Genomic DNA, 20,254 nt, shown 5'->3' with positions numbered 1-20,254 from the left:
GTACACATTTCCTTGAATGCTCAGAGACTGTGGGAGTGCTGTCCCGCGTTTGACTTGATTCTATCTTATATATATCAAAATAGTAAAAGAGGGCAGATGCAGTTGAAAAGACATTTGCTTGTCAAACTGTAGAATAGTGGTTTTTCATTTCCTGCTTCATAGATTTGTAGTGACTCTGCCTGGATCTGCCCACTGGGCACAGACATCAGTTCAACATCTAGTTTTGATTTACATTTGGTTGAGTTGTCAACTAACGTGAATTCAATGTGAAATCAACAAAAACAGTCACAATGTTGTGGATAAATGTGGCTGAAAATATTCACAATTCCCAGACGTTGATGACTTCATTTAAATCCAATCAGTTTTCCACGTTGATTCCACGTCAGCACATTGACTTTTAGGTGTTGAAATGACGTGGAAACAACGTTAATTCAACGTCAGCACATTGACTTTTAGGTGTTGAAATGACGTGGAAACAACGTTGATTCAACAAGTTTTTGCCCAGTGGGTGACTTCTCAAGTGGGGTTGAACAGCTGAATAGCAGCTCTAAGACATTGAAGCTTTCAGTACCGGCACAAAAACACTGTCATCCGAGGATCTGCTCCATCCTTACGGCTAAGCCAAGTTTGGTTCTGTTTTGTTTACTTAGCTTAAGTTTGCTTCTGTTCTATGGTAAGAATTTGATTCCTTCTTTCTCAGGGATTTTTGGACATGAACTTCACTGAGTTCCAGAAGAGTGGTGCCAACATCACCGGGTTCCAACTAATGAACTACTCAGACGAAAATGTCAGCAAGGTCATAGAGGAGTGGGTGGACTTTGACAGCAAAGACCTTAAGCTACCCAAGAGAAGACTGAAGGTATGATCAAACTGTCTCAGAGATCTTTCCATTCATGTTCTCAAGATTCCAATAATGTTGCCTCCTTGGAATTGTCCTCTTAGTACACAGGAGCCCTCACATACGACGGAGTGAGCGTCATGGCAACCGCCTTTCAGAACCTCCGGAAGCAACGTATTGACATCTCCCGGCGAGGCAATGCTGGCGAGTGTCTGGCCAACCCACCAGCTCCCTGGGGCCAGGGTATCGACATCCAGAGAGCTCTACAGCAGGTAGGCAGATAGCACCACTCACTCCACAGCCACAGAGAACAGAAGGACTAGGCTTCAAACTCAACGCTAGCTGCACAGGAAATTAATCATGTATGACTATGAGAAATACTGTACAATAGAAAACAATACAAACTTAATTAAGTACTATTGTGTTAAACCCTCAGTTAAATGCAAACTTGTTGTTATGCAGGTGAATGAGGACCCAAAAGCGACTTGGCGAAAACAGAGTATTTAATCCAGTAAGATACTTAACAAAACAAAAGGCATAATACTACTCGTAAAGACGAGAACAGACTGGAGACTTGATCAAGAACTGCAGGTTGCCTCGGGAAGGCACTTGAACCTAGCAGACTCAGACACCTGCTCACCACGCAGCATCTGAGGGAAACACGACACGACAGGGCAAAACATAGACACAGCACGGTGAATATAGACAAGGATCCGACAGGGCAGGTACGGAAAACAAGGAGAGAAATAGGGACTCTAATCAGGGAAAAGGATCGGGAACAGGTGTGGGAAGACTAAATGATTGATTAGGGGAATAGGAACAGCTGGGAGCAGGAACGGAACGATAGAGAGAAGAGAGAGCGAGAGAGTGAGAGAGGGAGGGGGGAGAGAGAGGGATAGAAAGAGGGAAAGAACCTAATAAGACCAGCAGAGGGAAACGAATAGAAGGGGAAGCACAGGGACAAGACATGATAATTAATGACAAAACATGACACTTGTGAGCTATATGTACAGTAATCCTTAAATAGTTATCTTGTGAACTGTAGAATTGTAAGATTTCAAATATTATGTTAGATATCATGCCATGTCAAAACAACCAGCTGGTAATATTGGAATCCTGAAATAGCAATCTTGTGTTCTTGAGATAAGAAAAGGACGTTTTTGCAGTTTTTGCTCCTAGCTATAATATAATCATACAGTATTGTGTAAAAAATATATTATATCGGTGGTAGACAACAGGCGGCCCGCAGGCCAAAACTGGCCCATCAAGTGATTATTTTTGGGGCTCACCAAAGTTTTTAGTTAAAAAAAAAGAAGAAGAATTATAGAATTTTAGCTTTTGGTAAAAAAAAGGACTGATAAATCACCAGGAAATCACTAAAATTGAGTTTAATTTAGTAAATCTGTTCCCAAATATTCCCACCAATATAAAAAAGGAGACGTTATAACGTCATCAAAGTAATCTCTTTTCCCCCAACCATCCGCTCAGACAAACATCTTCCCGCAGCTGAATCTAGTTGCCTACCCTTGTATTAGGTGATTTCTTTGCGTACTGTAGCGAGTTGAGCGTTATTCGTTTCTCAGATTCCAGGTTGCACAGATACAGGTCTCAGAGAGTTAACAGTTCTTCATACCCATCCTGGTCCATATCTGGTTTGTCCTACAGGTTCGAATTGAGGGCTTGACTGGACATGTCCAGTTTAACGAGAAAGGCCATCGGACCAACTACACGGTCAGCGTCATGGAGCTGAGCCCGAGTGGACCGCTGAAGGTGAACTGGGACTTGTCCGTAACCTCTAGAATTATCAATCAACCTCTTTTTATCCTCCTCAGGGGAAATACGTTGTGTTAGATAGTTAGGTCGGATACTGTATGACACTTGACCTTATACCAGTAGGAGTAATTAATCAGAGAACATCACCCTTAATGGACTCATCATCTCAACTGTAGTTGTCTGGACACATTGTTTTCATCTTAACTACAAATCCTTTTTTAAGACACTTTGTTAAACAAAACTTGGCTAATCATTCACTAGCATTGTGCCCAGCAACAAGAACCCCTGGAGCCAAATTGAACCACTGGAACCAAATTGAACCACCGGAATCAAATTGAACCCCTGGAGCCAAATTGAACCACTGGAACCAAATTGAACCACTGGAACCAAATTGAACCACTGGAACCAAATTGAACCACTGGAACCAAATTGAACCATTGGAACCAAATTGAACCACTGGAACCAAATTGAACCGCTGGAGCAAAATTGGCTTTGCAAAAAATGAATGTCCAATGTTCACATCATACCGGTATGTGACATATTTGTTGTCATAGCTCAGTTGTAGGATAGTCATATTATTTATTCATATCCGAAGAATTTGTTTGTCAATCAGAAAATGAATTTCCCTAGCTCTTCGAGTTTCTAATATATCAATATATATTTCATTTGGGAAAATGCACAGCATATCAGAGTAAATGAGCTCAGCAAAAAAAGAATCGTCCCTTTTTCAGGACTCTGTCTTTCAAAGATAATTAGTAAAAATCCAAATAACTTCACAGATTTTCATTGTAAAGGGTTTAACACTGTTTCCCATGCTTGTTCAATGAACCATAATGAACATGCACCTGTGGAACGGTCTTTAAGACACTAACAGCTTACAGATAGTAGGCAATTAAGGTCACAGTTATGAAAACTTAGGACACTAAAGAGGCCTTTCTACTGACTCTGAAAAACACCAAAAGAAAGATACCCAGGGTCCCTGCTCATCTGTGTGAACGTGCCTTAGGCATGCTGCAAGGAGGCATGAGGACTGCAGATGTGGCCAGGGCAATAAATTGCAATGTCTGTACTGTGAGATGCCTAAGACAGTGCTACAGGTAGACAGGACGGACAGCTGATCGTCCTCGCAGTAGGAAACCACGTGGAACAACATCACACCTGGGGGACAGGTACGAGATGACAACAACAACTGCCCGAGTTACACCAGAAACGCACAATCCCTCCATCAGTGCTCAGACTGTCCGCAATAGGCTGAGAGAAGCTGGACTGAGGACTTGTAGGCCTGTTGTAAGACAGGTCCTCACCTGACATCACGGACAACAACGTCGCCTATGGGTACAAACCCACCATTACTGGACCAGACAGGACCGAAGGAATGAGCGTTACACCGAGGCCTGTACTCTGGAACGGGATCGATGGAGGGTGGAGGTGGAGGGTCCATCATGGTCTGGGGCGGTGTGTCCCAGCATCATCGGACTGAGCTTGCTGTCATTGCAGGGAATCTCAAATCTTGCTCATCCTGACATGACCCTCCAGCATGACAATGCCACCAGCCATACTGCACGTTCTGTGTATGATTTTCTGCAAGACAGGAATGTCAGTGTTCTGCCATGGTCAGCGACTAGCCCAGATCTCAATCCCATTGAGCACGTCTGGGACCTGTTGGATCGGAGGGTGAGGGCTAGGCCCATTCAACCCAGAAATGTCCGGGAACTTGCAGTTGTCTTGGTCGAAGAGTGGGGTAACATCTCACAGCAAGAACTGGCAAATCTGATGCAGTCCATGAGGAGGAGATGCACTGCAGTACTTAATGCAGCTGGTGGCCACACCAGATACTGACTGTTACTTTTGAATTTGACCCCCCCCCCCTTTGTTCAGGGACACATTATTCAATTTCTGTTGCTCACACGTCTGTGGAACATGTTCAGTTTATGTCTCAGTTGTTGAATCTTGTTATGTTCATACAAATATTTACACATGTTAAGTTTGCTGAAAATAAATGCAGTTGACAGTGAGAGGATGTTTCTTTTTTTGCCAGCAGCTCATTGGCTATAGTACTCAGTGAACCAGCAGCTCATTGGCTATAGTACTCAGTGATCTTGCATACTGTATTTGGAGCAAATTCCTCGTATCATTTGGCATGCAAGGTATTTGTGCATAAAGATGACTCTCTTTAATGTTATCACCGACACAGTCTTACAACCTGAGAGTGAGATAAGCTGACCCTGACGTATGGTAGGAGGTGTTGGTTATCACTGAGTATAGCGTAAGGACTAGCTAGGGGATTAGCTATATGAGTTAATGGATGTTCTTATACCCAAACAAAGAGGTGTAATGGGTTTGCAATCAAAACATATATTGCATAAACCTTACTTCATCATTCAACATTTGTTTTTCACTGCGTCAGGGATAGTTTCGTCTTTACAGCCTTCTTTATTGTTTAGGTACAGCTTTCGGTAATTCAAAACAGCATTTGTAGGGAACAGCAGATGGGTAGCAGGTGGTTGTAATCAGGGTTGCCACTCATCTGTCAATCAGGGATGTGGCTTTTCTGGTCTACCTGTATACAGACTAGTCATAAAAAAAAGATACACTTATAGGGTATGGAAGCGGACACAAAGCACAACTCACAAAATCAATCGCCCCAGGTGTCCACTCACCTAAATACATCACATCAATTGATGAGATAGCCCAACCACAAAGAACATCAGGCAAAGCTGTTCATAAATATTCAGGGCCCTCATAAACGATATGCTAAATCTGATATGGACAGTGTTCTTATGCCCACGCTACGTGTGTGTAGACTAATTGTGCTTCATAACGCCAGTGATATTAATATGTCTTACACTGTAAATAGAAGTGTATGATTTCCTCGTCTGTGTGTGTTGATAGACTGTAACTCTTTCTGACTGTAGGTGGGCTACTGGAACGAGAATCAGAACTATGTGCACACAGCGGTGTACACGCCGGTGGTTGAAGAGTTCTTCGGACTGCAAAACAGGACCTACATAGTGACCAGTATCCTTGTGAGTCCGACTAGAATGAATGAATTACATTTTATTTTCGTGTCAAATCGGCAGTTGCCTTATGGGATTAATTGATACATAAACAAACATTACAATAATTCACTGTGATAAATTAAGTAATTCTTCTTCTTCTAGCTTAACTGATAGGCTCAATGTTTGGATGCTGATAATGGGTTTCACTGAGGAAAAAAGGACAATATTTTGAGGCTGTGTTTGATATGACTATACTGGAAAATAGGGATTTTTAGGCTGGATTCACACAGGGATAGAAATGAGTGGCAACCATCCCAGAAAAAATTGGACAGTGAATTTATTTGAACTTTTCATAGCCACACGGCAGGGTTTATATTTCGTACAGCACATTCACCCATCTAAGCAATCCCTAAAATGGGCTATCATTACCAGTGGGTCAAGTCATCTACATGAGGGAGGGAAGGGGAGAGTGAGCGAAAAAGAGAGAGAGAGGGAGAGCGCAAGAGAGGGAGAGGGAGAGAGTAAGGCATGGGGAGAGAGAGGGAGAGTAAGGGATGGGGAGGGAGAGAGAGAGAGGAGAGAGAGAGAGAGAGAGAGAGAGAGAGAGAGAGAGAGAGAGAGAGAGAGAGAGAGAGAGAGGGAGAGTAAGGGATGGGGAGGGAGAGAGAGAGAGGGAGAGTAAGGGATGGGGAGAGAGAGGGAGAGTAAGGGATGGGGAGGGAGAGAGAGAGAGAGAGAGAGAGAGAGAGAGTGAGGGAGAGTAAGGGATGGGGAGGGAGAGAGAGAGAGGGAGAGTAAGGGATGGGGGGGAGAGAGAGAGAGAGAGAGGGAGAGTAAGGGATGGGGAGGGAGAGAGTAATGGATGGGGAGAGAGAGAGAGAGAGAGAGAGAGAGAGAGAGAGAGAGAGAGAGAGAGAGAGAGAGGGAGAGTAAGGGATGGGGAGAGAGAGAGTAAGGGTTGGGGAGAGAGAGAAAGGGAGAGTAAGGGATGGGGAGGAGAGAGAGAGGGAGAGTAAGGGATGGGGAGGGAGAGAGAGAGAGAGAGAGAGAGAGTAAGGGATGGGGAGGGAGAGAGAGAGGGAGAGTAAGGGATGGGGAGGGAGAGTAAGGGATGGGGAGGGAGAGTAAGGGATGGGGAGGGAGAGAGTAAGGGATGGGGAGGGAGAGAGTAAGGGATGGGGAGGGAGAGAGTAAGGGTTGGGGAGAGGGAGAGTAAGGGATGGGGAGGGAGAGAGAGAGAGGGAGAGAGAGAGAGGGAGAGTAAGGGATGGGGAGGGAGAGAGAGAGAGAGAGAGAGGGGGAGAGTAAGGGATGGGGAGGGAGAGAGTAAGGGTTGGGGAGAGAGAGAGAGTAAGGGATGGGGAGGGAGAGAGTAAGGGATGGGGAGAGAGAGGGAGAGGGAGAGAGAGCCCTTGTGTGTCTTAAAATGCTTCTGGCTAAATCTGAACTCTGAAATACTGTCCTTGTGAAACTATTTCAGCCCCACTATTTCCCGATTGTACTCTATGTGTGTTCACCTGTGGCCTGGCCATGAGGGCTGCTTTCACAGCAGCTCTGTTCTGCTTTACCTGGAGGGTAGACCCAGAGCTCCACACAGCCCCTTTACAGTCATCCTGGCCTGGCCAGTCAGAAATAGCAGGAATGCTGCTTGCCCATCAGATCTGAGTCACCCGACACTGAGGAGAAGGTGTGAGATTGTGTCCAGATCCCCGGGGGTAGCCACTTCCTCGCTATGAATAATGTCATTTGAAGGCCCCTTCGTATACACAAAGCAATTGACAGAAATTGATGTGAAGCCCCATGTTTGTAAACACGTTCATGTATTATACCGTACCATGTACACGTTTTTTATCCAGGGCCCCCTTTATAACGTTTGAAAAATGTCACAAATGCCTTCCCAAATGTTATTCTGCTACCAAATATGTTTTATTATGGTCATTTATATGAATCCTCAATTTAATTATATTACTCTCTTTTACAGAAAGTGATTAGATCAATTGATAGCGACGGAGTATCAGTATACTTTCCAAGCAAAGTCAGATTTCTTTGACTCCTCAACTTTAGAAATGCGTAGCTCAGCTTCCGAATATCATAAAGACAAACCAAATGTATTCCCATATGCATCCAAGGGACTTTTTCCCTCTGGTATTTTATCACTTGTTTCTAGCCCAAAGCATCACAGATTTTTACGTCGTTTTACATTAGTGTAAACAATTGTGATTAGTGTAAGATTAGATTAGTGTAAACAATTGTGACATACCTACGGTATGTACTTTTTCTACCCCTCAAATCAATACTTTTTCTACCCCTCAAAGTCCCTGGGAACCCCGAGAGTACATTGGCCCAGAGAAAGCTGGACATGGAAAGTCCCTGGGAAACCCTAGAGTACATTGTCCCAGAGAAAGCTGGACATGGAAAGTCCCTGGGAACCCCTAGAGTACATTGGCCCAGAGAAAGCTGGACATGGAAAGTCCCTGGGAAACCCTAGAGTACATTGTCCCAGAGAAAGCTGGACATGGAAAGTGCCTGGGAACCCCTAGAGTACATTGGCCCAGAGAAAGCTGGACATGGAAAGTCCCTGGAAACCCTAGAGTACATTGTCCCAGAGAAAGCTGGACATGGAAAGTGCCTGGGAACCCCTAGAGTACATTGTCCCAGAGAAAGCTGGACAATGCAAGTCCCTGGGAACCCCTAGAGTACATTGTCCCAGAGAAATCTGGACATAGAAAGTCCCTGGGAACCCCTAGAGTACATTGTCCCAGAGAAAGCTGGACAATGCAAGTCCCTGGGAACCCCTAGAGTACATTGTCCCAGAGAAAGCTGGACATGGAAAGTCCCTGGGAACCCCTAGAGTACATTGGCCCAGAGAAAGCTGGACATGGAAAGTCCCTGGGAACCCCTAGAGTACATTGTCCCAGAGAAAGCTAGACATGGAAAGTCCCTGGGAACCCCTAGAGTACATTGTCCCAGAAAAAGCTGGACAATGCAAGTCCCTGGGAACCCCTAGAGTACATTGTCCCAGAGAAATCTGGACATGGAAAGTCTCTGGGAACCCCTAGAGTACATTGTCCCAGAGAAAGCTGGACAATGCAAGTCCCTGGGAACCCCTAGAGTACATTGTCCCAGAGAAATCTGGACATGGAAAGTCTCTGGGAACCCCTAGAGTACATTGTCCCAGAGAAAGCTGGACAATGCAAGTCCCTGGGAACCCCTAGAGTACATTGTCCCAGAGAAATCTGGACATGGAAAGTCTCTGGGAACCCCTAGAGTACATTGTCCCAGAGAAAGCTGGACATGGAAAGTCCCTGGGAACCCCTAGAGTACATTGGCCCACAGAAAGCTAGACATGGAAAGTCCCTGGGAACCCCTAGAGTACATTGTCCCAGAAAAAGCTGGACAATGCAAGTCCCTGGGAACCCCTAGAGTACATTGTCCCAGAGAAATCTGGACATGGAAAGTCTCTGGGAACCCCTAGAGTACATTGTCCCAGAGAAAGCTGGACAATGCAAGTCCCTGGGAACCCCTAGAGTACATTGTCCCAGAGAAAGCTAGACATGGAAAGTCCCTGGGAACCCCTAGAGTACATTGTCCCAGAGAAAGCTGGACAATGCAAGTCCCTGGGAACCCCTAGAGTACATTGGCCCAGAGAAAGCTAGACATGGAAAGTCTCTGGGAACCCCTAGAGTACATTGTCCCAGAGAAAGCTGGACAATGCAAGTCCCTGGGAACCCCTAGAGTACATTGTCCCAGAGAAATCTGGACATGGAAAGTCTCTGGGAACCCCTAGAGTACATTGTCCCAGAGAAAGCTGGACATGGAAAGTCTCTGGGAACCCCTAGAGTACATTGTCCCAGAGAAAGCTGGACAATGCAAGTCCCTGGGAACCCCTAGAGTACATTGTCCCAGAGAAATCTGGACAAGGAAAGTCCCTGGGAACCCCTAGAGTACATTGTCCCAGAGAAGCTGGACATGGAAAGTCCCTGGGAACCCCTAGAGTACATTGTCCCAGAAAAAGCTGGACAATGCAAGTCCCTGGGAACCCCTAGAGTACATTGTCCCAGAGAAATCTGGACATGGAAAGTCTCTGGGAACCCCTAGAGTACATTGGCCCAGAGAAAGCTAGACATGGAAAGTCCCTGGGAACCCCTAGAGTACATTGTCCCAGAAAAAGCTGGACAATGCAAGTCCCTGGGAACCCCTAGAGTACATTGTCCCAGAGAAATCTGGACATGGAAAGTCTCTGGGAACCCCTAGAGTACATTGTCCCAGAGAAAGCTGGACATGGAAAGTCCCTGGGAACCCCTAGAGTACATTGTCCCAGAGAAAGCTGGACATGGAAAGTCCCTGGGAACCCCTAGAGTACATTGTCCCAGAGAAAGCTGGACATGGAAAGTCCCTGGGAACCCCTAGAGTACATTGTCCCAGAGAAAGCTGGACAAGGAAAGTCCCTGGGAACCCCTAGAGTACATTGTCCCAGAGAAAGCTGGACAAGGAAAGCTTTATAAATGTCCTTTTTAAAAATGTGTGAAAAATGAATGGTGAATGTGTGCAGAGTGAAGGAAACCATGAAAAACAAACATCAATGTTGTCCTTCATGTTTCCTAGGAATCTCCATATGTGATGCTGAAGAAAAATCATGAGCAGCTGGTGGGGAACGATAAGTATGAGGGCTATTGTGTGGAGCTGGCTGCCGAGATCGCCAAGCATGTGGGCTATACTTATAAACTGGAGATCGTAGGGGATGGAAAGTACGGAGCCAGAGACGCTGAGTCCAAGATGTGGAACGGGATGGTGGGCGAGCTCGTTTATGGGGTTAGTAACCATCTCATGAACACACTGGGCAACTCACTAGGCTCTGAGAGAGGAGAAATGTGTTAATTGTACAGTCTCAGTCAACACAGCTGTCCATGGAATTAGTCCAATAGCAAGGACACATTTGGAATGCAACCACTTTCGGTTTATATACTGTAGTAGCAGTAACCAAAATGTTGCAGATGTGGTACAGTATCTGTCGTTTATACAACGGGTGGGTCTAATCCTGAATGCTGATTGGTTAGAACCGCATTCCAGCCGGTGTCTATTCCACAAGTTACCATCAGCTAAATCTATGAGGTTAAAATGCCTATTTACTCTGTTCCATCTGACTGTGCAATCCACTGTCTCATCAGCCCAGCCAGGCAATTTATAAACTTCATCTTCGCTATAAAAAGCATCTTGACATTATTTCACATTTCTTTTAGACTAGCATGTAGTTTTCCAAGTACACACCATCTTTTATCTCAACCTTCACTCTAGCCTTTTCCCCCAGTCAATATTCAAGATTCAATATTCATACAGACACGACGTTAAGCCTTAATCCAAACATAACATAATAAGATATATATTCGGACAAAGGTCTATACCTCTCACTTGACATATCCAGCAGCTTCCTCAATGTCAAAACACAATTCAGATGGGCCTTGATAGGCTGCCAATGTTGAAGTGATAGTGTGACAAGAAGTCAAAAGCTGTTGTCTGGTAACCAAAGAATTGGGCAACAGGCAACAGATTGAGAACAGTACGGTATCTGGATTTGTATTCCAGGAAGGCTGTTATTGAAACGTCCCTAACAGAACTGTCACTTCTCATATCTTCCATTGTTCATGTGAATCATGTCAAAACACTATTTCTCTGCCCTCAGGAAGTTGAGATGAAAGATACGCTCCTAGTTTGGTCTAGGGTACAGTAGAATATTTGTTCTGTCCTTACAATGAAAGAGGTGCTGGGTGGACTCAACCAAATCAAGTCTCGCTTGGAGGGGGTTTTATTTTTTTCTCTCAGTGTTGTAAGCCTAATATTTCTTGAAAGGGATTCATTATTATTCAGCTTGAAAAAGCTCAGTGTTTATGTTAGCTGGAGAGTGATTTTAGAAACTTGTCTTATGGGAACAGAGTTTACTATTACTGAGCCGTATGCTAATCCTTGTGATTTACATTCCTTCACATCACCTTAAAGGGGCAATCTGGAGTTGTTACATCCATTTTTATTTATTTTTAACGGACCCATTGATTCTTGAATAAAATTGCTTATTGATGCCTCATGAGCTTAGTTCAACTTTTGTAACCCATCAGAACCCAAAATATAAGCTTGTTTTACTCCATTATTATAAACAAAGTCAATGTAAACAGACACCATATAGCTTCAGGATATGGCTAAAACTATCATTTGGTGTCGTGGATGGTAAGTCCTTGAATCGATAGCTCTGTCTATGAATTGAAAATGGTTACATTAATTTTTTTCTTTATTTAACTAGGCAAGTCAGTTAAGAACAATTTCTTATTTACAGTGACTGCCTACACCAGCCAAACCTGGACGACGCTGGGCCAATTGTGCGCCTACCTATGGGACTCCTATGGGACTCCCAATCACAGCTGGTTGTGATACAGCCTTCGAGCACTGAGATGCAGTGCCATGCCACTCAGGAGCCATGGTTTCTTTAGCCACATCCCTCAGCTTTTTACCAAAGCAGGGGAAATGCTTTGTTATTGCTGCAATTGCTGATTGTCCCTTTAAGGAAATGCTTTTGTCATATCCACTTGAAGTCTTTGTGGCTGGAAGGACGAATACAGACATGGATTTCTGAGTGTAGGGATAATGTTTGAAGGACAAATACAGACGTGGATTTCTGAGTGTAGGGATAATGTTTGAAGCACAAATACAGACATGGATTTCTGAGTGTAGGGATAATGTTTGAAGGACAAATACAGACATGGATTTCTGAGTGTAGGGATAATGTTTGAAGCACAAATACAGACGTGGATTTCTGAGTGTAGGGATAATGTTTGAAGCACAAATACAGACGTGGATTTCTGAGTGTAGGGATAATGTTTGAAGCACAAATACAGACGTGGATTTCTGAGTGTAGGGATAATGTTTGAAGGACAAATACAGACATGGATTTCTGAGTGTAGGGATAATGTTTGAAGCACAAATACAGACGTGGATTTCTGAGTGTAGGGATAATGTTTGAAGCACAAATACAGACGTGGATTTCTGAGTGTAGGGATAATGTTTGAAGGACAAATACAGACATGGATTTCTGAGTGTAGGGATAATGTTTGAAGGACAAATACAGACATGGATTTCTGAGTGTAGGGATAATGTTTGAAGCACAAATACAGACATGGATTTCTGAGTGTAGGGATAATGTTTGAAGCACAAATACAGACATGGATTTCTGAGTGTAGGGATAATGTTGGTGAATGATACATTGAGGGAAAGCTACATAGATGAACACGTAATTCTCTCCTTGACTCCTAGAAAGCAGATGTAGCAGTAGCCCCGTTGACCATCACCCTGGTGAGAGAGGAGGTGATCGACTTCTCCAAGCCCTTCATGTCCCTGGGCATCTCCATCATGATCAAGAAGCCCACCAAGTCAAAACCTGGAGTCTTCTCCTTCCTCGACCCACTGGCCTACGAGATCTGGATGTGCATCGTGTTTGCCTACATCGGTGTGAGCGTGGTTCTCTTCCTGGTCAGCCGCTTCAGCCCGTACGAGTGGCAGGGGGGCGACTCAGAGGGAGAGGAGGGCCAAGAGCAGCAGCAGAGACAGCAGTCGTTCAGTCCCAGGAGAGAGCCAGGACAGTCCCAGTCCCAAAACCAGGGCCAAGGACAGGGCCAGTCCCAGTCCCAACCGGGCCAAAACCAGGGCCAAGGACAGGGCCAGAGCCAGAGTGAGGGGCACACCAATGAGTTTGGGATATTCAACAGCTTGTGGTTCTCGCTGGGCGCCTTCATGCAGCAGGGCTGTGACATCTCGCCAAGGTAGGCAAACCTTTTTTCGACCCCCCACTGTTACCTGTAGTGTTTCCACTAACAACATCCTTTCACACTATAAAAGTCTCCCCACGGTGAAGACATGGAAGATGAGTCCTCAGCAGAAAGGATACAGAGGCATCCTGCCGAACAGAACAGATCAGATCGGAAGACATCAGAACATATCAGAAAATAACAGATCAGAACAGCAGAAAAGAACAGAACAGATCAGATCAGATTAGATCAGAACAGATCAGAACAAAACAAGAGCAAACTGACAGACTGACTGACAGTATGACTGGACTGGACCTTAAGGAGCCTGTGTTCTTATCACAACCCAAGACAGCAGTCATGGGGTGCAGGCCAGACCCTTGTATGGCGTTCCCTAGGTCCAAGCCCAGCCCCAGGGTCCAGTCCAGGCTGCTGTTGGAGGTGCGTGTAGTTGTGCTCTTATCAGGGCAGACGTGGACATCAGCAGAAGCTTCTCAAAGAAGAGAGACAAAGATACTCCCTAAGATAAGGGTATTTTTGGCACACGAAAGAGGGTTTATTTTTCATGTTGATTATTGGTGAATAGACATGTCAAATTCAAAAGAAGAATTGGAGAAATTAGATGGATTCAGATTCAGTTATGGTTCTTACAGGATTCCTTCCTTCCTGTGAGTTAACGGGAAAAGAACCCTTTCGGATGGATAACTTTACATTGTGCCTCCTGGATCTCGTTGAAAGAAAATATATTTTCAGATATATTGGATTGCAACTGCTTTGGTTGTATGTACTGCAGATCTATGTGTGGCCTTATTCACTGCTCTCTTGCCACATGGCAGGAGTACCATAATCATTATCACAATGCCCTGCCCCTTTGTTTCCAGCTAACCATAACCTATGTCCTGTGCCCCTCCCTCCCTCCCTGCCTGCCTGCCTAGCCTGACCCACGCCTGCCCCTTTGTTTCCAGCTAACCATAACCTATGTCCTGCGCCCCTCTCTGCCTGCCTGCCTAGCCTGACCCACGCCTGCCCCTTTGTTTCCAGCTAACCATAACCTATGTCCTGCGCCCCTCCCTGCCTGCCTGCCTGCCTAGCCTGACCCACGCCTGCCCCTTTGTTTCCAGCTAACCATAACCTATGTCCTGCGCCCCTCCCTGCCTGCCTGCCTAGCCTGACCCACGCCTGCCCCTTTGTTTCCAGCTAACCATAACCTATGTCCTGCCTGCCCCCTCCCTCCCTAACCTATGTCCTGCCTGCCTGCCTAGCCTGACCCACGCCTGCCCCTTTGTTTCCAGCTAACCATAACCTATGTCCTGCGCCCCTCCCTCCCTCCCTGCCTGCCTGCCTAGCCTGACCCACGCCTGCCCCTTTGTTTCCAGCTAACCATAACCTATGTCCTGCGCCCCTCCCTCCCTCCCTGCCTGCCTGCCTAGCCTGACCCACGCCTGCCCCTTTGTTTCCAGCTAACCATAACCTATGTCCCGCCCCTCCCTCCCTCCCTGCCTGCCTGCCTAGCCTGACCCACGCCTGCCCCTTTGTTTCCAGCTAACCATAACCTATGTCCTGCGCCCCTCCCTGCCTGCCTGCCTAGCCTGACCCAAGCCTGCCCCTTTGTTTCCAGCTAACCATAACCTATGTCCTGCGCCCCTCCCTCCCTCCCTGCCTGCCTGCCTAGCCTGACCCACGCCTGCCCCTTTGTTTCCAGCTAACCATAACCTATGTCCTGCGCCCCTCCCTCCCTCCCTGCCTGCCTGCCTAGCCTGACCCAAGCCTGCCCCTTTGTTTCCAGCTAACCATACTGTACGGTGTATATTATATATTATTATTATTATTATTATTGTATATTATTATATTATCAATTTATTCCTTCATAAAGTCATGTGGGATTCATTACCAGATCATTAGTTCAGGTCAATCTGGTGACATTCCTCCATTTCCACTGCCTCCTCCTCCTCCTCCTCCTCCTCATTATAAAGTAAGGCCCCTGGGCGTTTGGCTTGCTCTAATTGCTGGCTCCTCAGTCACTGCCTGACATTTAGGTGGACATGTGTATCCTTCTGCTTTGAGGGAACTAATGAGTTCAAATTACATTACATTTGCAGAAAGCTGCCTAATGGGCCCAAATTAGATTACATTTGCAGAAAGCTGCCTGTGACAGATGTTGTTTTCTCGGTCATAGATGCATCCAATTTAACCCAGACAGAATTTCTAAGCTTCAGGAGAAGAAACCTTTAACGCTGGCCATTCCAAGGACGATCCAAGTCTTACTTTGTCTTAGTTTGTACTGTAAAAGCTTATTTTCCTCCCCCATTTCTCTGTCCCCCTATACTGACCAACGAGGCACAGTCGTGAACTGCAGATGGTTGATTTCTCTTAATGAAATCATTACGAAGACATTGATCTTCTATCTTCCCTTCGCTGGTCTTCTCTTCAGTTTTCTGCTTTAAAACATCAGTCTCCCCTCTCCTCAGTTGACTTGGGAGCAGTCTCTCTCTCTCTCTCTCTCTCTCTCTCTCTCTCTCTCTCTCTCTCTCTCTCTCTCTCTCTCTCTCTCTCTCTCTCTCTCTCTCCTGTGTGAATCATTTGGGTTTCATGGTCTAAGCCTCTTGACAGACTGGTGATTTGACTTCGTCTCCCAGGCTGTCAAAGGAGGGGAGACCTGACAAATAGAGGAGGGGAGACCTGACAAATAGTGGTGATTCACTTCCCTGCTACCTCATGGGGATATACAGTAATGGAGAAACTCAGTGGGATAAGGACCTCTTTACCCATGAGGCCAGAGCACAGATGAGTTACATTCATGTCTCAAACACATAGTGACTCTCTTACAGTTTTTCTCAATTGCTATAACACCATTTCTGAAACCTTGCTCCATTTCCTGAAAACATTCAACACAAAACCTCATCTTCAAGCACTATTTACATAACCTCTGACTCCTCTTGCAGTTTTACCTGTGTTCAAAATCAAACACTGCTCTCAAATCATAAACAAAGTTATCAAAATGATATACACTCTCAAGCAGTCAGTAAACATTACACCGAAAAATAGAAAACACATTGTTCAAAACATACAATTCTCAGGGAGAAGTACATTTTTAATCTAAAGAAATATTCATATTTTTCCGTCATTGTCTTTTGATGAGCGAAAACATGTTCTATCATAGTAGCTCAACGATGATCAGAAATTACTACCCTGCTTTGCTCTTTGCAATTTTGTTTTCTGTTCTTCCTCCTCCTTGTACCCCTATTTGTACAGTACTGTACCCTGCATCTCACAAACTTGTCCTTTGTCTCTGTGATACTGTAATTCTTGTTCTTTGTTGATATGAACCTGCAACCAGTCAAACTCTATTGAGCAGTCAGTACTGTTAATAAATGGAAAGCACAATGTTCAGGGCCATACAATTTGTCCATTGTGCAGTATACAGCCTACAATGCACTGTACTACAGTATACATTCTCAGACTTTCTCCATCCCACCTTCAACAACCTGTTTGCTCTCTGAACTGGCTTATATTGGTTGTGTCGCATCATTTGAAACAGGTTAAATCCATTTTGAGTGGTTGTGTTCAATCAATGACATATGTTCTCTATTTGTATTTGATTGTTGCTACTTGTGTTTACTTGTGTTTACCAGTATGGATGACATGTGCAATAGGGTGCAGAATGTGTTATGAGAATGAGAATGTGTTTAGAGTTTTGCTGAAAAGTCTAAGTGAGATCTGCAAATTGTGTTTTACCATGTGAAATGGTTTAAGGTATTGACAACAGACTGCATAATTAGCTAAATGAGTCCAGGCAACTGAGAACTTTGTTCAGCCAATGGGTTTTAGTGTTTTAGCAATTGAGAAAAATTGTAATCAGTCATGCATCACACTAGGTAATACTTGCAGCCTAGCCTCCTAGCCTCCTACCCACCGTGCTTCTACACCTGTATTGCTTGCTGTTTGGGGTTTTAGGCTGGGTTTCTGTACAGCACTTTGAGATATCAGCTGATGTAAGAAGGGCTTTAGAAATACATTTGATTTGATTTGATACGCAGGATGGCTTTTATAAGAACACCTCTCTACTCTATTTTGAGGAGTCTTGTGGGAATCTACATTCACTTTATTAAATACTGGGTCAGACCTCCCCTTTGCCTCCAGAACAGCCTGCGTTTTTCAGGGCATGGAAACGTTGCTCAATTGTCATCAAGGGACCTTGCCAGGAAAACATTCCCCACACCATTACACCACCTCCACCAATCGGTACCATTGAGATACTGGAACCGCCTGACACTGACGATCATACCACCTTCAAAGTCGATTCAGGACCTTCTGTAGCTCAGTTGGTAGAGCATGGCGCTTGTAACGCCAGGGTAGTGGGTTCAATCCCCGGGACCACCCATACTGTAAGTCGCTTTAAGTCGCTTTGGATAAAAGCGTCTGCTAAATGGCATATATATATATATGATTAGGCTACTCGTTCTGCCCATTCTAACATTCAATTGAACAGTAACTGAATGCCTCGATGCCTGTCTGCCTGATTTGTATGGCAAGCCACAGCTACGTGACTCACTGTCTGTAGGAGCAAACTATTTTCGTGAATGGCGTGTTGTACCTAATAAACTGAGTATTTAGTCATGTGCCTTCTTCATTCAGTATTGCGAGAATCTACAGTATATTCGGGTAGCTTCTTCAGCATTGTGAAAGTGTGTGCGGTGAGGGTACTGCATCTCTGAGGGAGTCTAATTTGGAGCAGAAAGGTGACACTATGTCACGGCCGTCGAATGAAGTAGACCAAAGCGCAGCGTGGTGAGCGTACATATTCCTTTTTATTTAGAAATGACGCAGACAAAAACAATAAACAATACATAACAACCGTGAATCTTACGGGCTACGTGCCACAAACAAAGTGAACTTCCCACAAAGAAAGGAGGGAAAAAGGGCTACCTAAGTATGGTTCCCAATCAGAGACAACGACAGACAGCTGTCCCTGATTGAGAACCATAGAAATACAAAATCATAGAAAAACAAAACATAGAATGCCCACCCCACATCACATCCTCACCAAACCAAATAGAGAAATAAAACGGCTCTCTAAGATCAGGGTGTGACACACTAGGTGGATAGGTGGCACTATGAAAGATCACCTGAAGGTCAATATGAATAGAAAGGTCAAATTGCTTCTCACACTGGTGTGTTCAGTGAGCTGACCTGCAGTAAAACAGCTCAAATGTCATATATCGATATCAGCTCTGAGGAAAGAACAGTTTAAAGAACCTGCCGGCCAGCTGCGTTTGGCAGGATGCTATTTGTCAAATAATTCAGTAACTGGGAGGCCTGCCATGTTGATGATAATCTCCAAACAACCAGATCGAAACATAACTTTGAAGAACAAGAGCCATGGGAGATGGAAGGAGCAGCTTTGTGGGCAGACCGCAGCTATTTATTAATGATAGCATGCGTCTGATCTCTGGAAATGTCACCACTGCCACTCAGAGAAGGGCTCGTCGTGTCGCAACTCACAGAAGCCACTAGATGCCTGAGTTTAACTTCTGAGGTAAATGTCCGTGTGCCATCTTAAGTGCACACTTATTACAGATTATATGTCATTATCTTATTGTTATTAGAAATGATTAGCCTCACAGACTGGCAGTTAGCAACGTTTTTCAAACGGGCACCCAGAAACATAAACATGGTGTCCACGAGATCATCTAACTCTGGGGAGGTAGATAAAGTGCCTCGTTGCCAAAATACCAAAGTATCTCTTTACATTTAAGTCATTAACCTTTCTTTAACCTTTCTGTTCTCCACGGTGCAAAGCCGATGGGATTCCCTCACATTCACAGAGACAATGAAATACGAAATAGGGTTTTACTGACGGCTGGCGTGATCAAGGCAGTGAGAAAGTGTCAATATCACCTCCCTCCTTCCCTCTAGTAGCTCCATACCTCCCTCCATGCCTCCCTCCTTCCCTCTAGTAGCTCCATACCTCCCTCCATGCCTCCCTCCTTCCCTCTAGTAACTCCATACCTCCCTCCATGCCTCCCTCCTTCCCTCTAGTAGCTCCATACCTCCCTCCATGCCTCCCTCCTTCCCTCTAGTAGCTCCATACCTCCCTCCATGCCTCCCTCCTTCCCTCTAGTAACTCCATACCTCCCTCCATGCCTCCCTCCTTCCCTCTAGTAGCTCCATACCTCCCTCCATGCCTCCCTCCATGCCTCCCTCCTTCCCTCTAGTAGCTCCATACCTCCCTCCATGTCTCCCTCCTTCCCTCTAGTAGCTCCATACCTCCCTCCATGCCTCCCTCCTTCCCTCTAGTAACTCCATACCTCCCTCCATGCCTCCCTCCTTCCCTCTAGTAGCTCCATACCTCCCTCCATGCCTCCCTCCATAACTCCCTCCATACCTCCCTCCCTAACTCCCTCCATAACTCCCTCCATGCCTCCCTCCCTAACTCCCTCCATAACTCCCTCCATGCCTCCCTCCATACCACCCTCCATGCCTCCCTCCATACCTCCCTCCATATCTCCCTCTATAACTCCCTCCCTCAATGCCTCCCTCCATGCCTCCCTCCATGCCTCCCTCCATACCTACCTCTATACCTCCCTCCCTCCATGCCTCCCTCCTTCCCTCTAGTAGCTCCATACCTCCCTCCATGTCTCCCTCCTTCCCTCTAGTAACTCCATACCTCCCTCCATGCCTCCCTCCTTCCCTCTAGTAACTCCATACCTCCCTCCATGCCTCCCTCCTTCCCTCTAGTAGCTCCATACCTCCCTCCATGCCTCCCTCCATAACTCCCTCCATGCCTCCCTCCCTAACTCCCTCCATAACTCCCTCCATGCCTCCCTCCATACCATCCTCCATGCCTCCCTCCATGC

The 20,254-nt window shown here is 45.5% G+C and overlaps 1 protein-coding gene across 1 annotated transcript in view; it reads left to right on the top strand.

Annotated features, from left to right (window-relative positions):
• LOC124014556 (glutamate receptor 1-like) overlaps positions 1-20,254 on the top strand; it is a 124,157-nt gene that overhangs the window by 84,693 nt on the left and 19,210 nt on the right. Inside the window, exons 6-11 of the mRNA XM_046329697.1 lie at positions 701-859; positions 943-1,110; positions 2,504-2,608; positions 5,527-5,637; positions 10,216-10,422; positions 12,910-13,415. Of these exons, the coding sequence (XP_046185653.1) occupies positions 701-859; positions 943-1,110; positions 2,504-2,608; positions 5,527-5,637; positions 10,216-10,422; positions 12,910-13,415 (1,256 nt within the window). The remainder of the gene's footprint in view (positions 1-700; positions 860-942; positions 1,111-2,503; positions 2,609-5,526; positions 5,638-10,215; positions 10,423-12,909; positions 13,416-20,254) is intronic.

Source organism: Oncorhynchus gorbuscha, linkage group LG02, assembly GCF_021184085.1.
Source record: "Oncorhynchus gorbuscha isolate QuinsamMale2020 ecotype Even-year linkage group LG02, OgorEven_v1.0, whole genome shotgun sequence".
NCBI classification, from domain to species: Eukaryota; Metazoa; Chordata; class Actinopteri; order Salmoniformes; family Salmonidae; genus Oncorhynchus; species Oncorhynchus gorbuscha.
Note: the sequence above shows the minus strand (reverse complement) of the source record. Positions and strands in the feature narration are given on the sequence as shown.